Raw genomic sequence first — 27,483 nt, forward strand, 5'->3', positions numbered from 1 at the left:
TGTTCCCTGAAGGTGGCAACGCAGGTAAATAGAGTGATCAAGAAGGCATACGGCATGCTTTCCTTCATCGGACGGGGCATTGAGTACAAGAGTTGGCAGGTCATGTTACAGTTGTATAGGACTTTGGTTCGGCCACATTTGGAATACTGCGTACAGTTCTGGTCGCCACATTATCAAAAGGATGTGGATGCTTTGGAGAGGGTGCAGAGGAGGTTCACCAGGATGTTGCCTGGTATGGAGGGCGCTAGCTATGAAGAGAGGTTGAGTAGATTAGGATTATTTTCATTAGAAAGACGGAGGTTGAGGGGGGACCTGATTGAGGTGTACAAAATCATGAGAGGTATAGACAGGGTGGATAGCAAGAGGCTTTTTCCCAGAGTGGGGGTTTCAATTACTAGAGGACACGAGTTCAAAGTGAAAGGGGAAATGTTTAGGGGGGATATGCGTGGAAAGTTCTTTACGCAGAGGGTGGTGGGCACCTGGAACGCATTGCCAGCGGAGGTGGTAGATGCGGGCACGATGGAGTCTTTTAAGATGTATCTAGACAGATACATGAATGGGCAGGAAGAAAAGAGATACAGAACCTTAGAAAATAGGCGACATGTTTAGAGAGGATCTGGATCGGCGCAGGCTTGGAGGGCCGAAGGGCCTGTTCCTGTGCTGTAATTATCTTTGTTCTTTGTTCTTTGTTCACAATCTGTAACCTCATAGCCCGGCATAGCCCCCACTCTATCATTACCATCAAGCCGTGGGACCAACCCTGGTTCAATGAAGAGTGCAGGAGGGCATGCCAGGAGCAACACCAGGTATACCTAAAAATGAGATGTCAGCCTGAAGAAGCTACTTGCATGCCAAATAGCGTAAGCAGCATTCAATAGACAGGGCTAAGTGATCCCACAACCATGGATTGGATCTAAGGTCTGCAGTCCTGCCACATCCAGTGATGAATAGTGGTGGGCAATTAAACAAGTGACAGAAGGAGGAAGCTCCACAAACATCCCCATCCTCAACGATGGAGGAGCCCAGCACATCAGTGCAAAAGGCATGGTTGGAGCATTTGCATTAATCTTCAGCCTGAAATGTTGAGTGGATGATCCATCTCGGCCTCCTCCTGGGTCCCCAGCATCACAGATGCCAGTCTTCGGCCAATCTGATTCACTCTACGTGATGTCAAGAAACAGCTGAAGGCACTGGATACTGCAAAGGCTATGGGGCCTGACAACATTCTGGTGATAGTACTGAAGGCTTGTGCTCCAGAACTTGCCGCGCCCCTTTCCAAGCTGTTCCAGTACAGCCACAACCCTGGCATCTACCCGGCAATGTGGAAAATTGCCCAGGTATGTTCTGTGCACAAAAAGCAGGACAAATACAACCTGGCCAATCAACGTCCTATCGGTCTACTCCCGATCATCAGCAAAGTGATGGAAGGGGTCGTCGATAGTGCTATCAAGCGGCACTTACTCAGCAATAACCTGCTCAGTGACGCTCAAAACTGCCAGGGCCACTCAGCTCCTGACCTCATTACAGCCTTGGTCCAAACATGGACAAAAGTGCTGAACTTCAGAGGTGAGGCGAGAGTGACTGCCCTTGACATCAAGGCAGCATTTGACCGAATATGGCATCAAGGAGCCCAAGTAAAAGTGGAGTCAATGGGAATTAGGTGAAAACTCTCTGCTGGTTGGCGTCATATCTAGCACAAAGGAAGATGGTTGTGGTTGTTGGAGAACAATCATTTCAGTCCCAAGACATTACTGCAGGAGTTCCTCAGAAGAGTGTCCTAGGCCCAACCATCTTCAGCTGCTTCATTAATGACCTTCCCTCCATCATAAGTTCGGAAGTGGGATGTTCGTTGATGATTGCACAATGTTCAGCACCATTCGCAACTCATCAGATACTGAAGCAGCCCGTGTCCAGATGCAGCAATACCTGGACAACATCCAAACTTAGGCTGATATGTGGCAAGTAACATTCGCGCCACACATGTGCCAGGCAATGACCATCTCCAACAAGAGAGAATCTAACTGTCTCCGCTTGACATTCAATGGCATTACCATCACTGAATCGCCAACTATCAACATCCTGGGGGTTACTATTGACCAGAAACTGAACTGAATCAGCCATATAAATACCGTGGCTACAAGAACAGGTCAGAGGCCAGGAATTCTTTGGCGGGCAGCTCACCTCCTAACTCCCCAATGCCTGTCCACCATCTACAAGGCACAAGTCAGGTGTGTGATGGAATACTCTCCACTTGCCTGGATGGGTGCAGCTCCAACAACTCAAGAAGCTCGACACCAACCAGGACAAAGCAGCCCACTTGATTGGCACCTCATCTACAAACATTCACTCCCTCCACCACCGACGCACAGTGGCAGCAGTGTGTACCATCTACAAGATGTACTGCAGCAATTCATCAAGGCTCCTTCAACAGCACCTGGACAAGGGTAGCACATGCATGGGAACACCACCATCTACAAGTTCCCCTCCAAGCCACACACCATCCTGACTTGGAACTATATCGCCATTCCTTCACTGTCATTGGGTCAAAATCCTGGAACTCCCTTCCTAACAGCACTGTGGGTGTACCTACACTGAAGGACTGCAGCAGTTCAAGAAAGCAGCTCACCACCACCTTCTCAAGGGTAATTAGGGATGGACAATAAATGCTTGCCTAGCCAGTGATGCCCAGTGGCAAAATTAGAGTACAAGAGAAAGCTGGCAAGAAATATAAAGACAGATAGTAAGAGTTTCTAGATTCAAAAAAGAGTTAACAAAGTGAGTGTTTGTCCTATAGAAAGTGAGTCTGGGGAATTAATATGGGAAAATAAGGATATGGCAGGTGAATTGAACAGATATTTTGCATCGGTCTTCACCATAGGGGATACAAATAACATCCCAGAATTAGCTGTAAATCAGGAAATGGAACAAAGGGAGGAACTCAAGAAAATTACAATCAGCAGGGAAGTGGTACTGAACAAATTGTTGGAGCTGCGGGCTAACAAGTCCCCGGACCCTGATGGACTTCATCATAGGGTCTTAAAAGTGGCTACTGAGATAGCTGATGCGTTAGTTTTAATTTTCCAAAATTCCCGAGATTCAGAGAAGGCTCCATTAGATTGGAAAATAGTGAATGTAACTCTTTTATTCAAAAAGGGAGACAGAAAGCAGGAAACTACAGGCCAGTTAGCTTAACATCTGTCATAGGGAAAATGTTAGAAGCTATTATTAAAGAAGTCATAGCAGGCAATTTAGACAACTTCATGGTAATCAGGCAGAGTCAACATAGTTTTGTGAAAGGGAAATGATGTTTAACCAATTTATTGGAGTTCTTTGAAGAAGTAACATGTGCTGTGGATAATGGGGAACCAGTGGATGCACTGTAGATTTCCAGAGGCATTTGATCAGGTGCCACATCAAAGGTTTTTGCGAAAAATAAAAGCTCATGGTGTAGGGGGTAACATTGGCATGGATAGAAGATTGGCTAGCTAACAGGATACAAAGTAGGCATAAATGGGTCATTTTCTGGTTGGCAAGATGTAATGAGTGGTGAGCCACAGGGATCTGTGCTGGGGCCTCAACTTTTTACAATTTATATAAATGACTTGGATGAAGGGACTGTAGGTATGGTTGCTAAATTAGCTGATGACACAAAGATAGGAAGAAAAGTAAGTTGTGAAGAGGACATAAGATGCTGAGAGGTGACCTGGTGAAAGTGGACTGGATACGGCTACTTGAAGGAAAATCAGTGGCAAACAGTAAGAGGCATTCAAAAGTGAGATTCTACAGGCACAGCGTAGGCATGTCCCCACAAAGATAAAGGGTGGTACTGCCAAATCTAGAGCCCCCTGGTTATCTAGCGGCTCACAGGGTAAGTTAAAGCAGAAAAAGAAAGCTTATGACGATCACAAAAATTTTAATACTTTAGAAAGCCTAGAGGAGTATAGAAAGTGCAGGGGTGAAGTAAAAAAGGAAATTAGAAATGCAAAGAGAGGACAAGAAAAATTATTGGCAGGTAAAATCAAGGAAAACCCAGAGATGTTTTATCAGTACATGAAGAGCAAGAGAATAACTAAGGAAAGGGTAGGGCCTATCAGAGATGTACAAAGTAACTTATGCGTGGATGCAGACATGGGCAGGGTTCTTAATGAGTTTTTTTGTCTCTGTCTTCACAAAGGAGAGGTTTGATGTAGACATTGTAGTTAAAGAGGAAGAGTATGAAATATTAGATATGATAAGCAAAATGAGAGAGGAAGTACTATAGGGTCTGACATCCTCGAAAGAGGATAAATCGCCAGGGCCAGATGGATTGCTTCCTAGGTTGTTAAAAGAAGCTAGTGAGGAAATAGCGGACACGCTGAGGATCATTTTCAAATCCTCACTGGATACAGGAGGTACCAGACGATTGGAGATCTGCAAACATTGTACCATTGTCTAAAAAGGGTGCGAGGGATAGGCCAAATAATTATAGGCCAGTCAGTCTGACCTCAATAGTGGGTAAATTGTTAGAGTCTATTCTGAGGGACAAGATAAACTGCCACTTAGAAAGGCACGGATTAATTAGGGATAGTCAGAATGGATTTGTTAAGGGAAGGTCATGTCTTACTAACTTGACTGAGTTTTTTTGAGGAAGTAACAAGAAGGATTGATGAGGGAAGTGCAGTGGATGTTGTATTTATGGATTTTAGTAAGGCATTTGACAAGGTCCCACATGGCAGACTGGTCAGTAAAATGAAAGCCCATGGGATACAGGAGAATGTTGCAGGTTGGATCCAGGAGTAGCTCAGGGACAGGAAACGAAGGGTAGTAGTCAATGGAGGTTTTTGTGAATGGAAAGCTGTTTCCAATGGTGTTCCATAGGGCTGTGTGGAGTCCCTTGCTGCTTGTGGTATATATTAATGATTTGGACTTAAATGTGGGAGGCATGATTGGAAAATTTGCTGATGACACCAAAATTGGCCATGTAGTTAATAATGAAGAGGACAGCCGTAGACTCCAGAAAGATATCAGTGGTTTGGTCGAGTGGGCGGAAAAGTGGCAAATGGAATTCAATCCAAGTAAGTGTGAGGTAATGCATTTGGGAAGGGTAAATAAAGCGAGGGATTACACAAACAGTATTGTGTACAGTTCTGGCCACCACATTTCAGAAAGGACATAATTGCTCTGGAAAGAGTACAGAGGAGATTTACAAGAATGTTGCCAGGGCTTGAAATTTACAGCCATGAGGAAAGATTGGAGAGGCTAGGGTCGGTTTCCTTAGAACAGAGAGGCTGAGGGGTGACTTAATAGAGGTGTACAAAATTATAAGGGGCCTAGATAGAGCAAACAGGAAGGACCTGCTTCCCCTAGTGGAGAGGTCAATTACCAGGGGGGTCACAGATTTAAGGTGATTGGTAGAAGGATTAGACGAGACAGGAGGAAAAACTTTTTCACCCAGAGGGTGTCTGGAATTCACTGCCAGGAACAGTGGTGGGGCAGGAACCCTCAATTCTTTTAAAAAGGTACCTGGACATGCACCTGAAGTGCTGTAACTGGCAAGGCTACGGACCAGGTGCTGCACAGTGGGATTAGATTGGGTGGCTATTTTTTTCTGCTGGCATGAACATGACGGGCTGAATGGCCTCCTTCTGTGCTGTAATTTTTCTTTTGGTTCTATAAAGCGGATACAAAAGGGATATAGATTGGTTAAGTCAGCGGGCAAAGATCTGGGGTATAATGTGGGAAAATGTGAAATCGTCTGTTTTGGCAGGAGTAATACAGAAGCATATTATCTAAATAGTGAGAGATTACAGAGCTCTGAGATGAAGAGGGATCTGGATGTCCTAGTGCATGAATCGCAAATGGTTAGTACGCAGGTACTGCAAGTAATTAGGAAAGCAAATAGAATGTTATAATTTATTGCAAGGGGAATTGAATACAAAAGTAGGGAGGTTATGCTTCAGTTATACATGACATTGGTGGAGTACTGTGTACCGTATTGGAGGCAGTTCAGAGAAGAATTACTAGACTATCACCTGGAATGGGCCAGCTGTCTTATGAGGAAAGGTTGGACAGGCTAGGCTTGTATCCGTTAGAGTTTAGAAGAGTAAAAGGTGACTCAATTGAAACATATAAGATTCGGAGGGGTCTTGGCAGGGTTGATGTGGAAAGGGAGTTTTCTCTTTTGGGAGAATCTAGAATTAGGGATGACTATTTAAAAATAAGGGGTTGCCCATTTGAGACAGAGATGAGGAGAATTTCTTTCTCTCAGAGGGTCATGACTCTTTGGAACTTTCTTCCTCAAAAGGTGGTGGAAGGAGAGTCTTTGAATATTTTTAAGGCAGTGGTAGATAGGTTCTTGATAAGCAAGGGGGTGAAAAGTTATTAGGGGTAGGTGGGAACGTGGTGTTGAGGTTACAATCAGATCAGCCATGATCTTATTGAATGGCGGAGCAGGTTCGAAGGCCGAGTGGCCTACTCCTGCTCCTAATTCGTAACTTTGTATCTAACAAATTAAAAAAAAAGTCAAGTTTGAAGGTAACAAAGACATGCATAAGGGTTTCAGCAGTAGATGGGCTGACATAGGGGCAGAGACAGGCAATGTTAGAGAGGTGTTAGTAAACAGTCTTGGTGATGGAGAAATTGTGGGTTTGGAAGCTCAGATAAGGATCCAACGGCTAAGCGAAATTGCAAACAGTATAAAGAACAAAGAACAAAGATAATTACAGCACAGGAACAGGCCCTTCGGCCCTCCAAGCCTGCGCCGATCCAGATCCTCTCTCTAAACATGTTGCCTATTTTCTAAGGTTCTGTATCTCTTTTCTTCCTGCCCATTCATGTATCTGTCTAGATACATCTTAAAAGACTCCATCGTGCCCGCATCTACCACCTCCGCTGGCAATGCGTTCCAGGTGCCCACCACCCTCTGCGTAAAGAACTTTCCACGCATATCCCCCCTAAACTTTTCCCCTTTCACTTTGAACTCGTGTCCTCTAGTAATTGAAACCCCCACTCTGGGAAAAAGCCTCTTGCTATCCACCCTGTCTATACCTCTCATGATTTTGTATGATTCAGCCTCAGTAGCCAGGGTGGGGTGCAGCAGGGTTGGAGTTGGTGGCTAGGGTACAGAGTTTGTGGTGATGACCAAAGACAAAGGCTTCCATCTTCCCAAAATTTAATAGGAGAAAATTTCTGCTCATCCAATATTCAAATATCTGACAAGCAGTGTGACAAATCAGAATCAAGGGAGGGGGTTCAGAGAAGTAGCGTAGTGCTACCATTGGCTTTAGCAAACCCTGCCCATAGGGCCAGATAGTCTGTTGCCATTGTGCCCTGACTCACAAATGAAGAAAGGCGTCCTACAAGGTACTAGAAACAGTGGAACTCTACCCAGACTCAAGTTCATGAGGACAGGAGAGGAGAAAAGGGGGATTGGGGTGGGTGACAGGGAGGGTGGTGAGAGGGATTTCTGAAAAGAAAACAACAGTCATTCATCTAAGTTTTCAATTTATTGTAAAATACAGATACACAAATGTATACAACGTCTAGACTGCAGAAATAAGCCAAATTAGGAGTTTTTGCAACACTGAACATAAAACGAACACAGAAATGTGACTTATTCCATTGCATTCACATACTACAAAAGGTAACTATTCTGACAAGGTTCTTTCATAATTAATGTAAAAAGTTACAAGATTAAACAAGTGTGGGAGGTTTTTCTCTCAATATTTTATAGTTCAGGGCCCAGTGGTACATTGAAGTACAAGACCTGTAAGGCGCAGCACATAAAAGAGATGGCCTGAACAACGAACTTGCTGGCTATTTAAAAGGAAAACATCAGTAACAACACCAATGATCACGGTCACTCACACCAGGAGCTGTTAATATGCACTGCTTATTGTCGTGAAGAGTTTTAAAAAAAAATAAGGACAAAAACGACAGAGCAAAAGACATTCTCCATAAGCTTTGCAAGTTGAAAACAAAGACTGTTCATTTTATTTCCAGTTGGGGGTGGGGAAGAGATAGAAGTGGAAGAGACACACCATAGCGCTTCTCCAAAGCAGCACTGTATGCAGGAAGTGGGAGAAGGCAAAATCTCATTTCAGTGATGTCAGCATAAATTAAATACAAATGACTACTATCAGCATACAACACTGATTGCTGGAGAAAGACGACTTTTTGGGTGTATGTGGACTTCCACTACTAGGATAGTACAACATTACTAGTAAGTTTTAATGTGCCTTTTACTCTCCTCCTCCAGGAATTTCTCTTTTATGCGTTTTCTATTGAAATTAAAACTCACAACAGCCTTACCACTTATTGCAAGTGAACATTTACCTTGTTGCAGCTAATTACTGAACAGCACCGCTAACTACTAAAGATCAGCAAAAGTTTATTCTAAGACCCCCCCCCCCATCAACACTCAAAATTAGAAATGATGTCTTGTCCAGAAACTGACATATTATACATCATTTGAACATTCATTCCTGTATCGCACCCAAATTGCCTTCATTTGAGCGCAAGCCTTGACAGTGCGTCAGAAACCTACCTGACTATGAAGCTCAACAACACCTGCTTTCAAACCTGCCCTCACCCTGCGTCCAGCAAGCTGCTGCTGGATAGCAAATGGAAGCAGGAGCCTTGACCAAACCTTTTTCTTCACTTAAGCTGGAGGAATCTTTTGCCTTAGCTGTGCTCAGCGAACCCGGCTAAGATTGAAAATCAAACGAGAGACCTTCTAGTCAGAGGTAGTCCTTTGACCTCTAAGCCAAGATTATACTCATATCACTTTATCTGAAACACCTTTGACAAGTACACACGATACAGGGTGTTACAAAAAAAACTTTCCACATTAGAAACTGGCTTAAGGAACTCTCAAATGGGTGAGTTTTTTAAAAATACAAATTAAAGGGTAGTATGAATAGCAAGCCTTTAACTGTAATTCAAAAGACTCAACATTAATTTTAAAGTATTTCACAGAAATAAATTTCTAACACAGTTAACAGGAAAGCAAGTGGCAGCAAAACTTAAATTGCATTAAAACCATCAGCTCATTTTAACAAGTGAATAGTTAATTAAGCTACACAATGACATGCCTTTAAACATTAAAATGCTGCTCCTTTCGCGCCAGTGTGTTAAAGTTAAGCATCTCACTAATGTAATTTTTTTTTACATAAATAGAAACAGGTCAAGTAATCAACTCAACACTATGCTGGAAAAATCCACTCAACCCTTTAAAAACTGGATTCAAAGAAGTTGGTGTACTGCATCATTAAATTCTCTAAGACTACTTACATTCATTAAATTCTCTAAGACTACCTACATGGAGCATGAGGACAGCTCCCTCCAATGGCCTAGTATAGAAGTGCACCATCCACTGCAGTGTTTGGTCCCAGGTTTAATATCTGTTCCATGCTGAGCTAATTTGATTTTCAGCTAGGCAACTGAAGCTGGGGTGGAAAAAGGAATCAGCCTGATTTCCTGTCCCCGACTGCCATCCAGGCAAATTATGTGCCAGTCAAGATGTCAAATGAGGGCAAGATTAGATTCAACTATGACGGTTGCATGGGATGCTGATGCTTGCTTCCCAGGTTCATGTGAGAAATATCTACACGGGGCCTCTGGAAAAATATCTGCACATGGACTCAGTACACCCACCTCCTCCAGTGTTCTCCTGTCTCTTTACTTTGGTCAGTTCCTCTTCCTGTAACAAGCTCTGATGAACAGCCACAGCCCAATGCATTAATCCTTTACAAATTAGCCCACAGCATTTGAGGTTTTTATTTGAAGTCAGTATTTATAGTTCCCCCCATCCCACCCCCCGTTTAAGGGATTGCTTAATCTAGAATAGGAAAATACTCCCTAAATTCTCTAGTTTACTAGTCAGCATTCCAATACTTTCCAGTGGGTTTGTCTCCAGTTAAGAATAATTGCAGCTACAAATGTACATCACTGCACAGCCCTAAATGGGAGATGCCACCAATACTCAATTTACCGTAACCAATATCCCCTTTCTGCTCCCAAGATGCTGACACATGCTGGAATGCAGTTCCACAGGCAGCAGCAAGCGCATCCCTCATCCAAGTGTTCATTTTTCACGGAGTGTAGCATTGACTGAATACAGGCAGGCAACAAGACTAGAAGGGGAGGGACCACAGCTGGAGTCCTTATGCTGCATTGACGCATATACTGCAGTTAGCAGATAGCAACAGTGAACAGAAATCCTGACACGATTTCACCTCCTCCACACCTTCCAATAATCCACAGGCACTGAAACTGACTGTAGTCTTAACTTGGCACAGACCAGGGATGGAACATAAGCTGTTATGTGGCGCTCAGTTGCACCCTGCTTTTAGTTCTACAACAGTCTTGAATACATACCCCAATCTTAAATTTTGCTTAAAAGTCTTTAACCCAGGAAGTGACATTGAGCATTTCCCCCAGTCATTTTAATCAAGCTTTCAGCAGGTGTGGTCACTTTCTCTTCAGCTCCAGTGTGTCGATTCAAGAAAAAGGCAAAAACTCCATCCAGTGTAAGCAGTGGATTCCACCTTTCCCTGAATGAGCCAGTTACCGCAAATCGCTGAACAACCAGCACATTAAAAAGGGGAATTAAACCCAAACTATGAAGTAATTCTGGTATTTTCTCAGTAATGTGGGACCTTGCTGCATGCAAAACTGCCAGATTCACCTCCAATGCAGTAATGCAATTTAGAAGAAACTAACTGTATTCTTAGATGCCTTGAAATGCAAGTCAGCACAATTTAAAACGCAAAATTTTATTTACCATTTCATTCTTTCAAATCATGAGTTGATGTCGTACTTGGGTTTCCTGGGTAACCATGATGCATCTTGCTGCACTTTATTGGTAAGTTCTGTCACTAAGACACTTACTGTAAAGCTCATCCCAAGCAAGAGCAGTTAAACCAACATCTAAAATTATTAGATGCTTTGATGGATCAGAAGGAAAAGTCTTAATTGAGGAAAGTGGCCTTTTCTCATACTCGACCATTTTTGGTGGAATATCAAATGTGTTGTTGGAATCATTATCCTTCAAGCCCAAAACACCAGCTGAATAAAGAAACTGGATTGTTACAGCGGTTAAATGAACATGTCCTTTTGTCTCCGAGACACAGATTTCAATTCATCTCAGAATAACGACAAAATATTTATTTTTCTGTCTTCCCTCCTCTTTTATAATCAGTGACTAATGCAGGGGTCAGGTCCACAGACATCAGCTGTACTAATGTTCCGAAGAAGGGTCGCTGACCCGAAACGTTAACTCTGCTTCTCTTTCCACAGATGCTGCCAGATCTGCTGAGTGATTCCAGCATTTCTTGTTTTTGTTTCAATGTTCTCACCCTGTTGGGCTCTGTTAGCAGGCTATTAAAATCCTGGAGATCATTCCATTCACACCCATGTCTCAGCAGGCATTACTGGATACAGGGGAGCCAGATTTTCACCCTCAGCTACGCCAGCGGAGACTGGGTCAATTATATTTCCATTTCTGTTGCCATGGTTGAGATTAACTAACTCAGCACAGGTCAGATCAGAAACTTTTCCCCATCTGTATATTTCAACACCACACCACACCACCAACCCAACCCACTGGTCTTTGCCTGGTGACTGCAAGCATCCTAAGTGCGATGATTATCAGCAGTTTCAACCCAATTCCTTAGTAAATAGAGGGCACAAATTGGCCATCTCAGAGCCCATCAGAATGGTTGGCCTGGGAAGTGGAAAAATTCAAGATTACTGTACTGGAAAGTGCTCCTTCAAAATTTGGAATAAGGGAGGTTGCTGCAGAAGCATCGAGAAAACTTTATTCTGCATCTATCAAAACCTATCATGGCTTTAAGAGTACCGGATGTTCAGGACAGTCTTTCAAAAGTAGGAAAAATGTTTTGCGTCTCAGTAGAGACATCTCTCACCTTTAGTCTTTACTTCCCCTAGCCCTAAAACATGTCAAGTAAATTTCTGAAACATTCCTCATCTTAATCAGGATGGTGGCTCCACCTGCTGTCAGTACACATGGACTAGGGTGGACTGAAGAAAAGTAAAACCAGTGTCTCAGAGAAAAAAAAGAACACGCTCCAATAATTACCAACATTCAGTTTCTTTACTAAGCTGGTGTCCAGTGTTTGCAGGATGGCTAGCCAAGGTTCCCACCCCAAGTTGCTATCCAGTGCTCCCTGCTGCTTGTGGGGGCATGCGTAGACATGGATGAAGACAAGATCAGGGTCAGCTGAGCTGGTTAACACTCCCTGTCTAGGCGCAGATTGGAGGAGTGGCCACTTGGCCTAGCAGTGAAAGGTGTCAAGCACAAAAGTACCTATATACCAGAAGAGTAGGGGGGAGAAAAAGAGAGAGAAATTTAAGTGGAAGATAATTTCTGAAACCATTCATGAATCTTGATTTCCAATTATCATCTAACGGCACGTGGTTGTCTCTGATCCCCATTTTCCTGGTAGTGTGGACTAGGAGGACAGGCACGACAGTCTCACTCACTACTATATCCACCACTGAATCTGATGCAGAGACAGGATGCATCAAGGAAAGCTGACTGAACCGAAGGCGTCCAATGAAAACTACTGCCGAACAGTTGGACCGAGGAAATATGGAAACACTTAATTAAAAATAAACTTTCATTAAATAAGCTTGACTGGTCACCAACGAATGCTGCATTACAGCCACATAGCCAGAAAGTTAATAGGCTCAATCGTTGATCTTATTGTCTCCATACTAGTTGAGAGGAGAGGGGAAAAGGAGAAGAGAGCACTAAAAAAAAAGAGCCAGAGTTTGCACTCCTGGTAAGTAGCAGGTACAGATGTTGCGTAATTCACTGTATGAGCTCGTACAAGTACCAGAGGAATGTCACACAACCATATTCCAGCATAAGTCAATGGCTTAAGGATAAGCAAATTCAACCTCCAGTACCAAATGTACCTAGAGGAGGATGTGGTGCTTGAACAATGTTGCTCATGAATAATGTTCAGTCACATATATATCTACCTCTGCATGACTTTTTTTAAACTTAATTTTTGCAATTTCAACAGAGGCTAAAGTTACATTTTTTTAAAAAAAGCTCAGTGCTCCTTTAAATAAGTATCATGGGCAGGCAAGTTTCACATGCGGACCTGTCTTTGGCAAGATTATCTTCCTGGGACAAAATAAAAAGCAAAAGAATGCTTAAATCAGAGGTAATCGGAGATGGGCGGGAAGACATCAATGGTGCTCAAAGGGAGGGGGTAATAAAATAATGAATGAAAATACATCAAAATTGTAATTTATTTCCCCCTTAGATGAACATCTTGGAGAACCCCATGCAGGTGTCTTCAAATTTAAACATGCCCAAACTGACTTGGTTACAGGTTTAGGTGTAGACTGTTACGAATATACCCAAAGTAGCATAATGAATCATTTTATTGTACAGCTACTTCAGAACTATTTACATTACTTACATTAGAAATGTTCATTTCTGAATTGCTTTCTTCTGAATTTTTAATTTCCAAAATCTTTATTCCCTCACCATTTACATCCTGATTGCACACACTCACATTGTCTACTTCCACTGTGCCTGCTTCTGGATGGTTCTGCAACTCCATTGCCTCTGGACGGTTCTCTAGCTCCACCGTGCCTGCCTGAGGACATTGTTCCAGCTCCTCGGCGCTCGAAATCGGATGGGGATCCAATTCCAGAGCACTTTCACCTGAATGGTGCTCTAATTCCACTGTGCTCAACTCTGGATGGCCCTCCAACACAGTATTAGACTCCAGATGGTGCTGTAACTCCACTGTGCTAGCTTCTGGATGATGCTGTAAGTCCACAGCACTAGGCTCCAGATGGTTCTGTATTTCTGTAGCAACAGCCTCCAGATGGTGCTGTATCTCTGTAGCAACAGGGTCTGGGTGGTGCTGGATTTCCATGGTGCCAAGCTCTGTATGGTGTTGTATCTCTGTAGCAACAGGTTCCGGATGGTGCTGTATCTCCACCTCACCAGGCTGCAGATGGTGTTGTATCTCTGTAGCAACAGGTTCCGGATGGTGCTGTATCTCCACCTCACCAGGCTGCAGATGGTGTTGTATCTCTGTAGCAACAGGCTCCTGATGGTGCTGTATCTCCACCTCATCAGGCTGCAGATGGTGTTGTAGATCTGTAGCAACAGGCTCCGCATGGTGCTGCATCTCCACCTCACCAGACTGCAGATGGTGTTGTATCTCTGTAGCAACAGGTTCCGCATGGTGCTGTATCTCCACCTCACCAGACTGCAGATGGTGTTGTATCTCTGTAGCAACAGGCTCCTGATGGTGATGTATCTCCACCTCACCAGGCTGCAGATGGTGTTGTATCTCTGTAACAACAGACTCCTGATGGTGCTGTATCTCCACCTCACCAGGCTGCAGATGGTGTTGTATTTCCGTAGCAACAGACTCCTGATGGTGCTGTATCTCCACCTCACCTGGCTGCAGATGGTGTTGCATCTCTGTAGCAACAGACTCCTGATGGTGCTGTATCCCTGCCTCATCAGGCTCCAGATGGTGGTGATGAAATTCTATGGCACTGGGCTGCGAATGTTGCTGTAACTCTGTGGCACTCTGTTCAGGACAATGATCAACCTCCATAGTGCTCTCTTCTATACAGTGGCTCAACTCCATATCACTTGTCTCTGGCTGTAGTTCCACAGTACTTTCCTCCAGATGGTGCTGCAGTGTCATAGCACCCTCCTGTACATGGTGCTGCAACTCCACAGTGCTGGTCTCCAACTGTGGCTGGAGCTCCACTGCTCTCACCTCAATAACTTCGCCTTCTGTATGGTGCTGCAATTCTACACCATTCACTTCTGAGTGATGTTGTAATTCTACACCATTCACTTCTGGATGGTGGATCACCTCCACCACTCTTCCCTCTATGTGGTGCTGCAGTTCCACACTGCTTTCTACAGGCTGCTGGCTGACCTCAGCCTCTTCTGGATGGTGTTGCAATTCCACACTGGGCTCGGCCGAATGCTGGGTCACAATCATGGTGCTTCTCACTGGAAACTGTTGCAGCTCTAAATCACTCCCCACAGTATGCTCGGTCACTTCTATGATAGTCTTGTCTGGATTTTGACAGACCTCCATAAGACTTCCCGCTGACTGGTGATGCAATACCACTCTGCTCCCCACTGTGTGGCTCGCCACCTCCATGCAGTCACCATCTACTTCATACACTGTTCGAGTACCTGTATTCAAATTATTTATCTCCATACTGCTTCCATCATGATTGTTTACATTCACATTATCTGAATCAGTCACATGGGGCAGCTGCATTTTCTCTGGGTACAGCTTAGCATAGGTATCGACCATCATGTCATAGTCATGCTTTGCATCATAATTGATATGGATCAGTGCCAGACTGCTCGTCCTCTCCTCGACCGGAGTGACTTTCAAATATGCTTTGAGTCGTTTCCGTCCTATTTCACACTTATCAGTTTCAAGCTTAATAATAGGCAGGTTGGAGACAATTTTAAGCAAAGTGTATACATTTGGAAAGAACTTGATGTCAGGATGGCGCAGCGTATCAAAAATCGTGCTAGGAAGTTCGACATCTCTGCTTCGATGCTTCCATTTTATCTTCCAACAGTGAAGTTCTGCAGAAAGGGTATCTGGATTTGGGAGATCGTCTTTATATAAATCAGCCATGTTTTCCTCCCCAGTGTTATATTTCAGCTGTGCCATGACGGAAGGCACCAATGACAGGCACTTGAGGGCCTTTAACTGCTGCTCAGAGAACATGTCTTTGATTTCCAATATAATGTGGTCCAGAAATGGTGCAGTGATTGCTTCTTTGTAGTAATTTTCAGGAGTCTCCTCAGAAACCTCTTCACTTTGAGGTTGCCTGCGGCACCTCCATGGCAACTTTACTTCAATCCCCATTTTAAATGACAAATTGGTGGCTTCCTCTAACCAGAACTCATGATACACGTCAATATTGTCCCTCATTTCATTTAACGAGTGCAGAACTGCAGTCAAAGTGCTCGAGGCAAAATAGGTGTCCGATGCTTGACCCTGGAGATTTTTGCCAAAGGCTCTTGTGTACGAGAGGACGTTCTTCAGGACCATAAGAGAGACAACTATTTCAAAATCTCTCATGGTTGAGGACAGCATGCTAGCCTGGGTTGCTATCTCAGCGTTCCACCTACCACATGTATCATAGCTGATCTCATCCAAACAGGTCACCAGTATTTCATAAAGATCTGCCAAGATCTCAAAAGTATCATGTCTTTCATACCAATTGATTTGAAAAAGTTTTTTCAGCTCCTTCGCCTTTTCCTCATTTGTTTGATAGATGCTGTCAATGCCAACATCAAAAACCTTCTGGAGCTGAGGTGACAAACTAAAAAACGATACAATGTTCTCCATCAAGCTCAATACCATGTTAATACCAAAAATCAGGCTGGACTTTGCTATCCATATGTTTAGGGGGTAGGAGGAACACGGGGTACACAGTGCCTTTGGGCACTGCTGTAAAATGCTTGCCACAACAACTCGCTTTTTGTAAGACATTGTCCCTGAGCCATTATACGCTTGTCCGCGACAGTAATACATGTTCAGACCCCACTTTTCTGTAAGCGTCTCGTGGATCCGACTCGCCAAGAACTCTCCATCAAGCTCACATGGTATGAACCCAACAAACTCTTGCCTCAGACAGTCAGAGTCATCGACAAACCTAATCAGCAGGGACACGTGGTCGATGCCTGCTACACTGATCACTTCATCAGTCACAATTGAGAAGAAGTTGCTGTCACGGACTTCTCGGAGTACCTCCTCCCGTATGCACATCTCACTGATGTCTAACAGGTCTTTCTGCAAGTTCTTTGGACAGTACACTGCATTCACAGCAGTCGTCTCAAACCTTTTCCTAAGAATTTCATCACCTGCATTCATTCTGAACTCTAGCAGCGCTTGAATGTTGTCAGGAGTATTGCACAAATTACTCAAGTTTTCAGTAGCAGATCCGCCCAATGGAACATTTTGCCTCCCCAACAGCAGTACAGTTTCAAATAAAACTTTGAGAAACTCTTTGTTCCCTTTCTCTTCAGGTGTCAAGTTCAAAGATTCGTCCAGGAGAGCAGATTCCTCAAGGCTTTCTGTGGCTCCTTCCAGGTCTGTTTTGTCTAGTTCATCGATTGCCTCCTGCTTACACTGCAGACCTCTCAAGACATCACAGTCGGCTTAAAATATAAAAAAAAAGTTTATGAGGCTATTGTAAAACATTAATATCACACATTAATATAAACCTAAAAGTAAAAAAGTTGACTCTACAAACTTCGAAGAATGACACTATGCTAGAAGTAGATTCTAACACAAGGGCCAGATACTCATCCAATTGACATCACTGCCCCTGGTCAGGAAATCAGTTTTTAAAAAATAAAATCTATACATAATTATAAATAATTGGAAGCAAGAAAGCTATAATTCAAAAATCTCAAGAAATGTTGACCAGTTACCAACCCAATTAAATTACTAGTTTGCCTCACTTTTGTCACCTTTAATTTCTAATCTCAAAAAATGAGAATAAAATTAACAATGGCTGAAAGTAGCGCTGAAATAAATACTGATTGAAAACTGAGTGGCCATTATTATTCCATCACTGTACAATTTCACAATTCGAAAGGCATGGGAGGAGAAAACTGCAAGGGAATTTCCAGATTTATGGTGATGCAGCATTTAAGGTCAGTAAGCACTGACATATGTCCTAAATAAACGAAAAAGGATTAGAACAAAGAACAGTACAGCACAGGAACAGGCCATTCGGCCCTCCAAACCTGCGCCTATCATGATGCCTGCCTGCCTAAACTAAAACCTTCTGCACTTCCGGGGTCCGTATCCCTCTATTCCCATCCTATTCATGAATTTATCAAGATGCCTCTTAAACGTCGCTATCGTACCTGCTTCCACCACCTCCCCCGGCAGCAAGTTCCAGGCACTCACCACCCTCTGTGTAAAGAACTTGCCTCACACATCCCCTCTAAACTTTGCCCCTCTCACCTTAAACCTATGTCCCCTAGTAACTGACTCTTCCACCCTGGGAAAAAGCTTCTGACTATCTACTCTGTCCATGCCTCTCATAACTTTGTAAACCTCTATCATGTCGCCCCTCCACCTCCGTCGTTCCAGTGAAAACAATCCGAGTTTATCCAACCTCTCCTCATAGCTAATGCCCTCCAGACCAGGCAACATCCAGGTAAACCTCTTCTGTACCCTCTCCAAAGCCTCCACGTCCTTCTGGTAGTGTGGCGACCAGAACTGCACGCAATATTCTAAGTGTGGCCTAACTAAAGTTCTGTACAGCTGCAGCATGACTGGCCAATTTTTATACTCTATGCCCCAACCGATGAAGGCAAGCATGCCGTTTGCCTTCTTGACTACCTTATCCACCTGCGTCGCCACTTTCAGTGACCTGTGGACCTGTACGCCCAGATCTCTCTGCCTGTCAATACTCCTAAGGGTTCTGCCATTTACTGTATACTTCCCACCTGCATTAGACCTTCCAAAATGCATTACCTCACATTTGTCCGGATTAAACTCCATCTGCCATTTCTCCGCTCAAGTCTCCAACCGATCTATATCCTGCTGCATCCTCTGACAATCCTCATCACGATCCGCAACTCCACCAACCTTTGTGTCGTCCGCAAACTTACTAATCAGACCAGCTACATTTTCCTCCAAATCATTTATAAACTACAAACAGCAAAGGTCCCAACACTGATCCCTGCGGAACACCACTAGTCACATCCCTCCATTCAGAAAAGCACCCTTCCACTGCTACCCTCTGTCTTCTTTGACAGAGCCAGTTCTGTATCCATCTTGCCAGCTCCCTTCTGATCCCGTCTGACTTCACCTTTTGTACCAGTCTGCCATGAGGGACCTTGTCAAAGGCTTTACTGAAGTCCATATAGATAACATCCACTGCCCTCCCTTCATCAATCATCTTTGTCACTTCCTCAAAAAACTCAATCAAATTAGTGAGACACGACCTCCCCTTCACTAAACCATGCTGCCTCTCGCTAATAAGTTTGTTTGTTTCCAAATGGGAGTAAATCCTGTCCCGAAGAATCCTCTCTAATAATTTCCCTACCACTGACGTAAGGCTCACCGGCCTATAATTTCCTGGATTATCCTTGCTACCCTTCATAAACAAAAGGAACATTGGCTATTCTCCAGTCCTCTAGGACCTCACCTGTAGCCAATGAGGAAGCAAAGATTTCTGACAAGGCCCCGGCAATTTCTTCCCTTGTCTCCCTCAGTATTCTGGGGTAGATCCCATCAGGCCCTGGGGACTTATCTACTTTAATGCTTTGCAAGACACCCAACACCTCCGCCTTTTTGAGAATGAGATGACTGAGACTATCTACACTCCCTTCCCTAGGCTCATCATCCATCAAGTCCTTCTCCTTGGTGAATACTGATGCAAAGTACTCATTTAGTACCTCGCCCATTTCCTCTGGCTCCACACATAGATTCCCTTCTCTGTCCTTGAGTGGGCCAACCCTTTCCCTAGTTACCCTCTTGCTCTTTATATACGTATAAAAAGCCTTGGGATTTTCCTTAATCCTGTTTGCCAATGACTTTTCATGAACCCTTTTAGCCCTCCTGACTCCTTACTTAAGTTCCTTCCTATTGTCTTTATATTCTCAAGGGATTCGTCTGTTCCTAGCCTTCCAGCCCTTACGAATGCTTCCTTTTTCTTTTTGCCGAGGCCCACAATATCCCGCGTTATCCAAGGTTCCCGAAACTTGCCAAACTTATCCTTCTTCCTCACAGGAACGTGCTGGTCCTGGATTCTAATCAACTGACGTTTGAAAGACTCCCACATGTCAGATGTTGATTTACCCTCAAACAGCCGCCCCCAATCTAAATTCTTCAGTTCCTGCCTAATATTATAATTAGCCTTCCCCCAATTTAGCACCTTCACCCGAGGACTACTCATCCTTATCCACAAGTACCTTAAAACTTATGGAATTATGGTCACTGTTCCCGAAATGCTCCCCTACTGAAACTTCGACCACCTGGCCGGGCTCATTCCCCAATACCAGGTACACTGCGGCCCCATCCCTAGTTGGACTATCTACATATTGTTTCAAGAGGCCCTCCTGGATGCTCCTTACAAATTCTGCCCCATCTAAGCCCCTAGTACTAAGTTGGTTCCAGTCAATATAGGGGAAGTTAAAATCACCCACCACTACAACCCTGTTACCTTTACATCTTTCCAAAATCTGTCTACATATCTGCGCCTCTACCTCCCGCTGGCTGTTGGGAGGCCTGTAGAAAACCCCCAACATCGTGACGGCACCCTTCCTATTCCTGTGCTCCACCTATATTGCCTCGCTGCACGACCCCTCCGAGGTGTCCTCCCCCAGTACAGCTGCGATATTCTCCTTAACAAGTAATGCAACTCCCCCACCCCTTTTACATCCCCCTCTTTCCCGCCTGAAGCTTCTAAATCCTGGAACATTTAGCTGCCAATCCTGTCCTTCCCTCAACCAAGTTTCTGTAATAGCAACAACATCATAGTTCCAAGTACTAATCCAAGCTCTAAGTTCATCTGCCTTACCTGTTATACTTCTCGAATCGAAACAAATGCACTCAGACCACCAGTCCTGCTGTGCTCCGCAACATCTCCCTGCCTGCTCTTCCTCTTACTGGCCTTATTTACTCGTTCCCCCTCATTTATTTCACTTGCTGTCCTACTGCTCTGGTTCCCACCCCCCTGCCACACTAGTTTAAACCCTCCCGAGTGACGCTAGCAAACCTCACAGCCAGGATATTTGTGCCCCTCCAGTTTAGATGCAACCCGTTCTTCTTGTACAGGTCCCATCTGTCCCTGAAGAGATCCCAATGGTCCAGATATATGAAACCCTCCCTTCTACACCAGCTGTTCAGCTGCACTATCTTCCTATTTGTAGCCTCACTGGCACGCGGCACAGGGAGTAATCCCGCGATTACAACCCTAGCGGTCCAGTCTTTTAACTTTCTACCTAACTCCCCCTGCAGGACCTCATCACTCTACCTGCCTATGTCATTGGTACCGATGTGTACCACAACCTCTGGCTGTTCACCCTCCCCCTTCAGAATGCCCCCTGTCCATTCAGAGACATCCTTGACCCTGGCACCAGGGAAGCAACATACCATCCTGGAGTCTCTTTCACGTCCACAGAGCGCCTATCTGTGCCCCTGACGTTAGAGTCCCCTATAACTATTGCTCTTCTGCGCTTTGTCCCTTCCTGCTGAACAGTGCCAGCCGTGGTGCCACTGCTCTGGCTGCTGCTGTTTTCCTCTGATAGGCCATCCCCCCCAACAGTATCTAAAACGGTATACTTGTAAGAGAGGGGGATAGCCACAGGGGATTCCTGCACTGACTGCCTGCCCCTTCTAGCAGTCACCCAACTATCTGCCTGCTCCTTGGGTGTAACCACTTCTCTAAAACTCCTGTCTATGACGCTTTCTGCCACCTGCATGCTCCTAAGTGCATCAAGTTGCCGCTCCAACCGATCCATGCGGTCTGTGAGGAGCTGCAACTGGGTACACTTCATGCAGGTGTAGTCGTCCGGAACGCTGGAAGCGTCACGGACCTCCCACATCTCTCAGGTGAAGCACTTCACCCCTCTAACTTACATTTCTAGCACTAATTAATTAATTTAAAATAAATACTTACCATTATCACTGAATCGGGGTATACTAGGTACTCGAGCATGGTAAATATACATTATGAGAAAGCAATTGGACTAGAGCGACAATGGTGAGTGTATCAGCTTCAGACTGCTGGAAATAACAACCATGGCATTTACTGAGTGCTTAGACTCTTTGGTCATTTATATTTCTAGTTGGTACATTTTCAGCAATTATTCAAATGTGAATATGGAAAAGTTAAATCTGGAAATTACTTTAAACTGTTAGTGAGAAACAATGAATTGAAGGTTTAAACAAGTAAAAGGCATATTTAGGACGGATATCAGGAAATCTTTACAATGAATGAATACTCAGAAAAGAATAATGGAAGCCTGAATCCTAGCATCATTTAAGAATCACATTAAGCAATGCACCAAGGCTCCTTAGACAGCATCTTCCAAAGCCGCGACCTCTACCAACTAGAAGGACAAGGGCAGAAAATGTATGGGAACACCAGCACCTGCAAGTTCCCCTCCAAGTCACACACCATCCTGACTTGGAACTATATCGCCGTTCCTTCACTGTCGCTGGGTCAAAATCCTGGAACTCCCTTCCTAACAGCACTGTGGGTACATCTACTCCAAATGGACTGCAGCGGTTCAAGAAGGCAGCTCACCACCAGCTTCTCAAGGGCAATTAAGGATGGGCAATAAATGCTGGCCTAGCCAGCGACGCCCACATCCCTGAATGAATTTTTTAAAAAACATGGCTGTTGCAATGGGGAAGAGTTTAAGGTTGTTTTGGAGGACGCACCAAATGACCTCTCTCATCTGTTATTATCTTGTTTGAGCTGCTGCTTACAAACATCAACATCCAATAGGTTCAGGTTAATTGGAAATGCACTAAGGGGATATTGCGGATAGATGGTCCAAAGGTCTTGCCTCAAAATGTTGTGTTACTATTATGGAAAACAACAGAATGGTATCTAACCCAGAGAAAAGCTTGGAGGTGTCTACACGTTAAAAACATTTCCCCTGATGTCCTAGTTATTAAACAGCCACCAAGTATGAAGCAATGTAAATTTCTCAAGTCCTTCTCGCTTCCCTTAGCATCTATACCCAGCAACTCTCAGCTGGTGATTTCAATCTGAACTTCAACACCCTTTGCTCTTCTCCTCAAAATTCACTCCACCTTTCAAGGGCAACAGATGCATAGGAACACCACCTGCAAAGTCCATACATGTCACACACCATCCTGGCTTAGAACTATATCACTGTTCCTTCACTGTCGCTGGGTATAAATCCTGGAACTTCTTCCCTAAAAGCACTATGGGTATACCTATACCACATGGACTGCAGTGGTTCAAGGTAGCTCACCACCACTTTCTCAAGGGCAATAAATGCTGGCCTTGCCAGCGAAACTCACATCCCAAGAACAAATTTTTTAAAAAGCTCCCCATTGTAGGCTGCCCACTCAATCCCGTAATCGCTCATGGTCACTCCGCACACAGTCTCTTGACAAGGATTTCTCTGATGTACGAACTAGGAGCAGGAGTAGGCCACTCAGCCCCTCAAGCCTGCTCCGCCATTCAATAAATTCATGGCTGAACTGATTACTCCACATTCCCACCTACCCCTGATAACCTTTCACCCGCTTGCTTATCAAGAATCTATCTACCTCTGCCTTAAAAATATTCAAAGACTCTGCTTCCATTGCATTTTCAGAAAGAGAGTTCCAAAGACTCACGACATTCAGAGAAATGTTTTTCCTCATCTCTGTCTTATATGGACGACCCCTAGTTCTAAATTCTCCCACAAGAGGAAACATCCTTTCCATATCAGCCCTGTCAAGACCCCTCAGAATCTCTTATGTTTCAATCATGTTGCCTCTTACTCTTCTAAACTCCAGCAGATACAAGTCTAGCTTGTCCAACCTTTCCTCATAAGACAACCCTCCCATTCCAGGTATCAGTCTAGTAAACTTTTTCTGAACTGCCTCCAACGTATTTACATCCTTCCTTAAATACGGAGACTAATACTGTACACAGTACTCTAGATGTGGTCTCACCAACGCCCTGTATAACTGAAGCATAGCCTCCTTACTTTTGTATTTAATTCCCATTGCGATAAACGATAACATTCTATTAGCTTTCCTAATTACTTCCTGTAACTGCAAACTAACCTTCTGCGATTCATGCACTAGGACACCCAGATCCCCCTGCATCTCAGAGCTCTGCAATCTCTCACCATTTAGATGATATGCTTCTTTTTTATTCTTCCTGCCAAAGTGGACAATTTCACATTTTCCTACATTCTTCTCCATTTGCCAGCTCACTTAACCCTTTGTAGCCTCCTGACATCCTCTTCACAACTTACTTTCCTACCTATCTTTGTGTCATCAGCAAACTTAGCAACCATTCGGTCCCCTCATCCAAGTCATTTATATAAATTGTAAAACGTTGAGGCCCCAGCAATGATCCCTGTGGCACACCACTCGTTACACAGGCGGCGCAGTGGTTAGCACCACAGCCTCACAGCTCCAGGTACCCGGGTTCGATTCCGGTTCATGCCTGTGTGGAGTTTGCAAGTTCTCCCTGTGTCTGCGTGGGTTTTCTCCGGGTGCTCCAGTTTCCTCCCACAAGCCAAAAGACTTGCAGGTTGATAGGTAAATTGGCCATTATAAATTGTCACTAGTATAGGTAGGTGGTAGGGAAATATAGGGACAGGTGGGGATGTTTGGTAGGAATATGGGATTAGTGTAGGATTAGTATAAATGGGTGGTTGGTGTTCGGCACAGACTCGGTGGGCCGAAGGGCCTGTTTCAGTGCTGTATCTCTAATCTTGCCAACCAGAAAATGACCCATTTATGCCTACTCTCTGGTTCCTGTTAGCCAATCTTCTATCCATGCCAATATGTTATCCCCTACACAATGAGCTTTTATTTTCGCAATAATCTTTGATGTGGCACCTTATCAAATGCCTTCTGGAAATCTATGTACAATACATCCACCTGTTCCCCTTCACCCACAGCACGTTACTGCCTCAAAGAACTCCAATAAATTGGTTAAACATAATTTCCCTGCCACAAAACCATGTTGACTCTGTCTGATTACCTTGAATTTTTCTAAGTGCCCTGCTATAACGTCTTTAATAACAGCTTCTAACATTTTCCCCATGACCCCCATGACAGATGCTAAGCTAACTGGCCTACAATTTCCTGTTTTGTGTCTCCCTCCCTTTTGAATAAAGGAGTTACATTCGCTATTTTCCAATCTAATGGAACTTTCCTGAATCTAGGGAATTTTGGAAAATTAAAACCAACTCATCAACTATCTCAGTAGCCACTTCTTTTAAGACTCTAGGATGAGGTCCATCAAGATCCGTGAACTTGTCAGCCCACAGCTCCAACAATTTGTTCAGTACCACTTCCCTGGTGATTGTAATTTTTTTGAGTTCCTCCCTCCCTTCCATCTCCTGATTTACAGCCTGTTCTGGGATGTCACTTGCATCCTATATAGTGAAGATCGATGCAAAATACCTGTTCAATTTGTCTGCCATCTCCTCATTATTATTAATTCCCTAGACTCACTTTCTACAGCACCAATGCTCACTTTGTTAACTCTTTTAAATCTCTACAGAAACTCTTACTGTCTTTATATTTCTAGCGAGCTTTCTCTCGTATTCCAATTTTACCTTCCTTATCAATTGTTTAGTCAATCTTGGCTGTTTTTTATATTCTGTCCAATCTTCTGACCAGCTACCCATCTTTGTGTAATTATATGCTTTTTATGTTTGATACTAACTACCTTTAACTTTTTTTTTTAAGTTAACCTCAGATGGTAGTTACTCCCCTTGGAATTTTTCTTTCTCATTGGAATGTATCTATTCTATGCATTCTGAAATATCCCCTTAAATGTCTGCCACTGCATCTCTGTTGACCTATCCTTTAACCTAACTTTCCAGTTCCTCACCTCCCTTACCCTCCTCCAATCCCACTTTCACCATCGACACATAAAATTCTCCGTTCAGCTTACTTACACCCACACTACCCCCCAGATCCCTCAGTTTTGACCCTGTCCTTGTCATGACAACACTGCAGCTGCCAGCTTGCTAAACTGCTGCTCATCCCTACCTACAGTGATCTTATCCCCAGCAAAACAATCACCATCTTCCATTCCAAGTTGGCAGATTCCAAACTTAAGCGTATGTAACACACAACTATCCTAGTTCTTGATCAATAGACCAAGCTTAGCCTGTCAAGCGCTCTCCCACCACCAAAATCAAAGCCATACATGACCTTTTGAGGGCGGCACAGTGGCGCAGTGGTTAGCACTGCAGCCTCACAGCTCCAGGGACCCGGGTTCGATTCCGGGTACTGCCTGTGTGGAGTTTGCAAGTTCTCCCTGTGTCTGCGTGGGTTTTCTCCGGGTGCTCCAGTTTCCTCCCACAAGCCAAAAGACTTGCAGGTTGATAGGTAAATTGGCCATTATAAATTGTCACTAGTATAGGTAGGTGGTAGGGAAATATAGGGACAGGTGGGGATGTTTGGTAGGAATATGGGATTAGTGTAGGATTAGTATAAATGGGTGGTTGATGTTCGGCACAGACTCGGTGGGCCGAAGGGCCTGTTTCAGTGCTGTATCTCTAATCTAATCTAATCTAATCTACATCTACTTAGTTTTTCACTCCTCTTGATCCAGGACCTAAATTCCCCCATCTCACCCTCCGCCATGTCCCTCATTCACTCCAGCCCTAAGCTCTAGTTCTCTACAGTTTCACTTCTGCCCTCTCCAAGCTTATCTCATTCATGAAACCTACCTCCTGTTCTCTTGATTCTCTCTCCTAACCAACCACCTCCCCTTCCTGGCCCTCAAGCTAGCTGGTATCATCAATGCTTTCCTCTCTGGCAATATCTTCTTTTCAAAACTGCTATTATCGCTCTCTGCTCAAAAAAACTCAACTCTTCCACTAGTGCCCAGTAGCCCACATCTCAACTTCCCTTCCTTCTTATTTATTGCTTTGGAATGTTCCAAGGTTGTGAAAGGAGCATTTTTATTTTCTTTGCAACTTTCAATTAGTCCTCCTATTCGCTTCTTTTCTGGCTTGGCATCCTAGTTCTATATTCTTATAAAGGACATACTCTGAAAGGCATTATATAAATGCACATTGTTATAGTTCAGCTACTCATCATCATAACTAGCTGAGCAATCAGGATGCATTTTCGAAAACATGGAAAAGCTAACTATTTTACAAATGTTTTCAATGCTGAAATAACTTCCTTTGATTTCAAACTTAAATATCCAGTTAATTTGCCTACCACAAAAAATACTAGCCCCAGAACATAGATGATCTGTACACATATTTCCTGGGTCGCATGCTTTCATTGTGTAATGGAGCTACTTACTTCTTGGTGCCTTCACCCTCAACAGATCTTCCTCAGTCTATAACAAGAAGGGAGAAAAGGAAAAGACTTTACACTATCTTAACATATCAAAAGGTACACAAAATGAGATACCACACAAGTGACGATCATCGTTGTGAATTGTATAAAGGCAATATCTTACCAATTCTTTTATCCTCTTGTGCTTTCTGTGTTTGCCTTCGGGTTTATTGAGATGACTTGTTAAGTCAAACAAAGTTGGCACTGCATTATCCTTAAGGACTGTTCTGTAAGGGCTCTGGAAACAAGTTAATGGTTTTAAATAACACTAGATGATTTATTGTTGATGTCAAATGCTTTTCTAAAACAAAAATCTTTTAGTTCTCCCATCTACAATTTCTCCATTGCTCTCTCATAAGTTCTAACAGACCTCTAATTCTTCAGTCAGTTCCTCATGTTTAAGCCAGACAATGAGCAC

General features: G+C 43.9%; 1 protein-coding gene across 2 annotated transcripts in view; it reads right to left on the reverse strand.

Annotated features, from left to right (window-relative positions):
- Positions 1 to 7,475: 7,475 nt before the first annotated feature.
- The window catches only part of LOC137371125 (52 kDa repressor of the inhibitor of the protein kinase-like), a 34,930-nt gene continuing 14,922 nt past the window's right edge, over positions 7,476 to 27,483 (reverse strand). For both annotated transcript variants that reach the window (XM_068033094.1, XM_068033095.1), the window contains exons 3-5: positions 27,190 to 27,303; positions 27,030 to 27,066; positions 7,476 to 17,188 (exon numbers count right to left, since the gene is read on the reverse strand). In XM_068033094.1, the coding sequence (XP_067889195.1) occupies positions 13,398 to 17,188; positions 27,030 to 27,066; positions 27,190 to 27,303 (3,942 nt within the window). In that variant the 3' untranslated portion in view covers positions 7,476 to 13,397. The remainder of the gene's footprint in view (positions 17,189 to 27,029; positions 27,067 to 27,189; positions 27,304 to 27,483) is intronic.

This window comes from Heterodontus francisci, chromosome 6 (genome assembly GCF_036365525.1).
Source record: "Heterodontus francisci isolate sHetFra1 chromosome 6, sHetFra1.hap1, whole genome shotgun sequence".
NCBI classification, from domain to species: Eukaryota; Metazoa; Chordata; class Chondrichthyes; order Heterodontiformes; family Heterodontidae; genus Heterodontus; species Heterodontus francisci.